This window comes from Sinocyclocheilus anshuiensis, unplaced genomic scaffold (genome assembly GCF_001515605.1).
Source record: "Sinocyclocheilus anshuiensis isolate Anshui unplaced genomic scaffold, SAMN03320099.WGS_v1.1 scaffold1141, whole genome shotgun sequence".
NCBI classification, from domain to species: domain Eukaryota; kingdom Metazoa; phylum Chordata; class Actinopteri; order Cypriniformes; family Cyprinidae; genus Sinocyclocheilus; species Sinocyclocheilus anshuiensis.
The window spans coordinates 274,557-280,676 of record NW_015554222.1 but is presented as its reverse complement, the minus strand read 5'-3'; the positions used below and the strand labels follow the sequence as shown (position 1 = coordinate 280,676).

General features: G+C 36.7%; 1 protein-coding gene across 1 annotated transcript in view; it reads left to right on the top strand.

Annotated features, from left to right (window-relative positions):
• Positions 1–4,531: 4,531 nt before the first annotated feature.
• LOC107671155 (FERM domain-containing protein 4A) overlaps positions 4,532–6,120 on the top strand; it is an 83,296-nt gene continuing 81,707 nt past the window's right edge. The window contains exon 1 of the mRNA XM_016464018.1: positions 4,532–5,052. Within this exon, the coding sequence (XP_016319504.1) occupies positions 4,960–5,052 (93 nt within the window). The 5' untranslated portion in view covers positions 4,532–4,959. The remainder of the gene's footprint in view (positions 5,053–6,120) is intronic.

Below are 6,120 nucleotides of genomic sequence, written 5' to 3'. Positions count from 1 at the left end.
GTGTGTTGATGATTCAGTAGCTGTGATGGCAGAGGGCACGGGCAGTATTCTGTCACTGGTCACCATGGGAACAGTGGGGTGGTGTAAGGGCAAAGCTGGCTGTGACTGCATTTTATTGCCCCTCTATCACACACACACAATTTCACAGTGTGTATGTGAGTCTCCCAAAAGTAACAACGGCCAACTAGAGGACAGGGTGAAAGCAGTCACTAAAGAATGAGCGATAAACTCCATTGTGTGTGTTTGTTTGACTTTGGCTTGTGTGTTTGGCAGTGCTGTAGTGTTGTTCTGTATTCAGTGATTTCTATTGTAAATGCACCTCACACACACGGCATTGTTCCAATGTTTCAGCCTGAAGAAACTGCAGGTTCTTTCTTCATGTTTCCAGCTCACAAAGCAACGACAACCAGTATTCAAACATTGCACCAGGGACAAAACACTCGGTCCCTCTCACTGTTGGGGTTTATTTGGAGTTGAAGAATAGGTTTTTGGTAGATCCTTGTGTGCCTTTGCCTTGTGTTATGTAAGACATCCTTCAGTTCATGTACCGGTGAAGAGGGCAACTCCCATGTATTGTCTGGGATTGATTTTTCTGCCAGTTTGATATTTAAAGGAACCATATCATGAAAAAAGAGGATTTTCTAAGCTGCTAAACCTTTACTTATTGAAATAGTAAATTTATGTCTTAAAATATGATTATTCTTATCTCACAATTACAAACTTATTTCCCGTAATTGAAAAGTATTATGCTGTATCTCATAAATGCAACTGTATTTTCCATGACTGTGACTTTATATCTTGCATTATAACTTTGTATCTATAACTATATTTCTTGTAGCTACAACCTTAAATCTTACAATTTTGAATTTATATCTTACAATATGACTTTTTATATACTTTCAACTTCATTTCCGATAATATCAACTTTTTATATCTCATAAATGCGACTTTATTTCCCATAATTGTGAATTATTTTTTGCTTTATTTCTTACAATTTCAACTTAATTTTTTGTAACTACAACTTTAGAGCTTAGAATTTTGACTTTTATCAATTATCTCATAAATGCAAATTTACTAAGATATAATGTCCCATAATTATGACATTATATCTTACACTATTACTTTTAATCTCAAATTGCAACTTTATTTCTCACTTCAACCTTAAATCTTAGAATTGTGACTTTATATCTATACTTTTTTATATCTAATAAATAGAAATGTATTTTCTTTAATTGTAACTTTGTATTGTACACCATGTTTTTTTGTATTACATAATTGAAACCTTATTTTACATACATAAAATTTATATCTTATAAATGCAGCTTTATTTCCCCTATTTGTGACTTTATCTTACACTATGACTTCATTTCTAACAATTGTGTTCATCTCTCAGAACTATCTTAAATCTACCTTAACTTTATAACTCAAAATATGACTAGTTTTCCTTATTGTAAACTTTGTCACAATTACCTGTTTTATTTTGTACTTCAAAGCAGAGACTGGCTTCTATAGAAGGTCAAGTGAAATGATCATGTGAAACTAAATTATAACTGAAATTGTGTTTATGTAGCGCAGGATACTTTGACTAAGATTCTCACTCAGGGAGAAAAAAAGCTATAAAATCATAGAATACGGCTTCTATAAGTTTGTTTTGTCTATGATAACTGTGAATATTCTCCTCTGAAACGGTTCAGTATTTCCAAAAACCATCTGCAGCGCTTGATAACAGATATGTGCTTTATTTTAATGAGGAAAATTAAAGTGGCTGTTGATCATTTGTAGACTCAATAACCCCAGGAGTGTTATCAATTTGCTTCTCTGAAGTGAATTATTCCAACATGCCAAACAAACCATTGCTGTCAGCGTTCGTGTTTTCCCTCTTTCATGTTTCATTCTGCGTTCTCAGCCTCACCCTTTCCCACGATAAGTATTACGAAACCCTTTCCTTCTCCATCCAGTTGTCTTCCGTTCATACCAATGTAGGACCGGGTTCAGACCTCTGAGAAGAGCGTTGGTGTGGATAGATGTTTTTCTGTGTGTGGGGTTTTGCAGTAATTATGGTAATTTATGAAAACTCACTTTGGATAACAGCCACGCAGACTGCAACGTACGCCATCTGAGACACACACACACAGTGCCATGGGCTAAGATTGAAGGGTGCAGTGTAAACAGAGTCTGGACGAGCCCCTGCAGTCCCAGAACAGAGGCAGAGCTCCAGAACTCTATTAAACCATCTCAGCAAGACTCGAACAGCCTCCCCCATCACCTGCCGTACTCTCTCTTTTGTGTTATTGAAGGTGCTTAGAGATTTTGTTTGTGTTATTATATTGGATAAATTCATTTTGCCGAACAGTGAGAGTGTGACAGGTTCATTTACCATGTTTTAAATGGTGACATGTTGTTCACCTATTTGCTAAAATGGCCTGCTGTGTTGGAGAAAACTCTCAGGAAGGTGTATGTGTGTATATATATATATATATATGTGTGTGTGTGTGTGTGTGTGTGTGTGTGGGTTAGTACTTGTACCCCTGGGCATTTTATCCACTCTCGCATTGTATTAAGAATGTCACGGTTACACTGGAAGTAATAGCTTGGTTTAGTGTGTGAGTGGGGAGGGAACCAATACACACGGTGTGACAAATTTATCAGTTCCCCTGTTCCCCATCTTGGTTTATCACCACTGGCATAATTTAGCTATAAAGAACAGCCTGTATATATGCAATATAAGGCAAAGAGCCATCTAGACCCTCAGTGGCTTTGTAGCTCTGTAAAAATAGAAACGGTTTTTAATATTCCTAATCTAGAGCAGCTATTGAATGAATGATGCTGAGCAGGGATTAGAAGGAAAGCTCCTAGCTTTCTCTCTCTCTCTCTCTCTCTCTTTCTCTCTCTCTCTAGAGAGAGAGTGACTAAAATGTTTAATGCAATAATATGAGACAAAGAGCAAACAGAGTTAAAACTAGAGTTTACATTTGGTAAAGTACCGTAAATATGAGTGCTGCTTGTTCATGCAGAAGTTGCAGTTCTCAGCCTTTTCAAATTTTCATATTAAATTAATTTGCCATGATTCATTTTGTGATTTCAGAAATATCAAGAAATGCATGTTATTCAATAAAAAATAGTTTTTAAGGAAAATAACATTTAAAAAAAATCTTGTTGTTTTTTTTAACATTTAATTTTGTATATAGATAGTTCCCTGTAAGTCTTTTTTTAGCATTTAATTTTGTATATATATATACAGATCAATGTAAGTCCATTTTTGGCCATTTTTATCATTGAATAATGTGTTTTTGCATTTGATATTTCTCTCAACTTTTACTTAATTCATAGCAATGCATTCTGGGATTGCCTTCTCCTTTTCTGCATTAGAAACTAGTCAAAATAAGGTATCTTAGAAGGCAGCATACTTTTAAAACAGCCTTCTTGATGGGAGCACACCAATGCTGTCTTAAAGGGATAGTTCACCCCAAAATAAAATTTGTCATCATTTAATCACCCTCAGGTCAGTCAAAATAATTTGGAAAATTTTCTCTTTTTTTCCTGTATAATGAATATCAGTGGGGTCCAGTGTTGTTTTTGACCCCACAGGCTTCCATTCTCTGGACAAAACCAGCTTATTAATACCTTCTTTTTTGTTTTGAAGAAAGTTTGGAACAATATGACGGTGAGTAAATTATTTAAAATGCTGTCAAGGCATACAGCATACTAGAGTTTTTTCATTCAAGATTGATTCAGATTTTTTCTCGAGTTTCCAGAGTTGCAGTTTCCAGACAAACAATCTCCATAAAACTCACTTAATACTACCTTCTACAAATAACGGTTCCAAAGGGATGTTTTCACAGTGATGCCATAGAAGAACCATTTTTTCACCAATGTTCAATTAACTTTTCAGTGAACAGTTCTTAAAAGAACATTTTTTTTCTTAGTGTAAAGAACATTTTAATAATCTAAAGAACCTTTTTCCACTATAAAGAACCTTTAGTGCGATGGAAAGTTTCCATGGATGTTAAAGGTTCTTCATGGAACCACAGATGCCAATAAATAACCTTTATTTTTAAGAGTGTAGCTGTCTGTTTGCTTCATTGAGTTCTGAAGAGCAGAGAAGGACGGACAGGCGTTTAGTGCAGTTTTTAACAAGACATGGTCCCTGTTAGGACATACAGGCGATAATGTCCTACACACGCATACAACGATCCCTAGTGTGTAATCTTGTTGGCAGCTTGAGGGTATTTTCCCTTTGTGTGTGTGTGTGTGTGTGTGTGTGTGTGTGTGTGTGTGTGTGTGTGTGGTCTGTCTGGTGAAAGCAGCCATGGGATTTACGGCTAATCTGAACAGCAGATGGCAAAACATCAGATATTCTGTTTGAGCAGGAGAATGGATATTTTACAGCACATACACACACACTTTATCCCTTATCATAAACATTAACATATACACAACAGCATGAACTTTGCTGTATAAACACACACATACATTCTTGCGCAGCGTCACGTGACTCACGTGTGTGTATATGATTATACTCATATTAATCCAGTGACCTGGATTGAGTTTGACTGGAGGAAGTGAGGCTGACGTATCTGGAGCGCACACGCCATTCCACGGCTACTACCAGAGAAAGAGAGAGAGAGACAACAACCTCCCTCCCTTCTACTCGCTCTCTCACTCACACGCGCTTCTCCTGAGGAAGCAGTATGAAAGCCGACACAGTATGGGCTGAGGACCATAGTGAGGACACCCACCGCTGAAAGACACAGGGACAGAGGCAAAACGGACAGAAAGAGTGCAAGAAACATCAGCAAAGAAGGTGTGAACACATTCAAAAGAGGAACAAGGAGAGACCGGCTGGAAAATAGGTGGGAGGGAGCCGTGGAGACGGATCGAGAGAGAGGAACAGCCCGTCTGTCTGTGGCGGGACAGCAGACGCTGAACGCTCGCGGACCAGACACTCACACGCACACCATGGTGGTCCAGGCGGCCGTAACGCCCAGTAGGACCCGCAGGCTTCTCCTTAAGCTGCCGGTGGGGACGCTGAGGCGAAATAGTGAGGAGAGGGTAAGACGTGAGATGATCCATGAGTCTTGTGTGTTTTTGAATGCTGGCTCAAGGTTATCAAGGACTGTCAGAGACGGCACACAGACGGTGTGTTAGTTTGTCTGCATCCTTGCAGCTTAGGAGACAATGGAGATAATTAGCCGATTATGTGTTGCCATGATGGATGTGCACCTGTGTAAGTGCTTTACAGAGAATCTCAGTGAATTGTGTTGTTTTCATGCTTCATATGCCTCTTATGATGGTCAATGTCACAATTATGGCTTTCTGAGGTCTGTGACAGTTCGAATGACAGTGTTGCGTAATAGTGTTTGTTCACTGAAGATACTGGTATCAACTAAACATCACTGTGATTACCCCAAAACATGGAGCAACCTGCCCAGTTATGTGAATCACATTAGCAGACAAAATACGGTGAGCTTCATCTCACTGCACTGATTGTCATTTACTGGAACTGCCACAGGGTAAAGGTTCTGTGCATACAGATGTGTGTGTGTGTAACTGTGTACACATGGGTTTGCTTTCGTTCTGTATGTGGGTGTGTGCATCTCTATATATGTGTAAGTGTGTGTGGGTGGACACTTTGTGCCATCAAAAGAAGTAATCATTTAATAATCATTGAGATTCAGGTTCTTAAAAAAATCACAAATGCAAAATAGAATGATGATTTCAAGCCTGATGATTTTATCATATAAGTTTGTAAATTTAAATACATTTATATATACATTTTCTTTATTTTTACATTTTAAATATGTGTAATAAAATAAGTATATAAATATGTATAAATATATATGACGACATAGCCATTATATAGGCAGTTTTTATCATACTATTAAATTATTTATTATATCATTTATATATAAAAAGTAATCATAGTTATGAATATTATTGATATTATTTAATATTATATACATTTCATTTATGTATATATATACATTTTAAATGTGTAATAAAATATGTATATAAATATGTATAAATGTATATGACGACATATCATAGCCATTATATAGGCAGTTTTTATCATATTATTAAATTAATTTATATATATATATATATGTATATGTATATGTG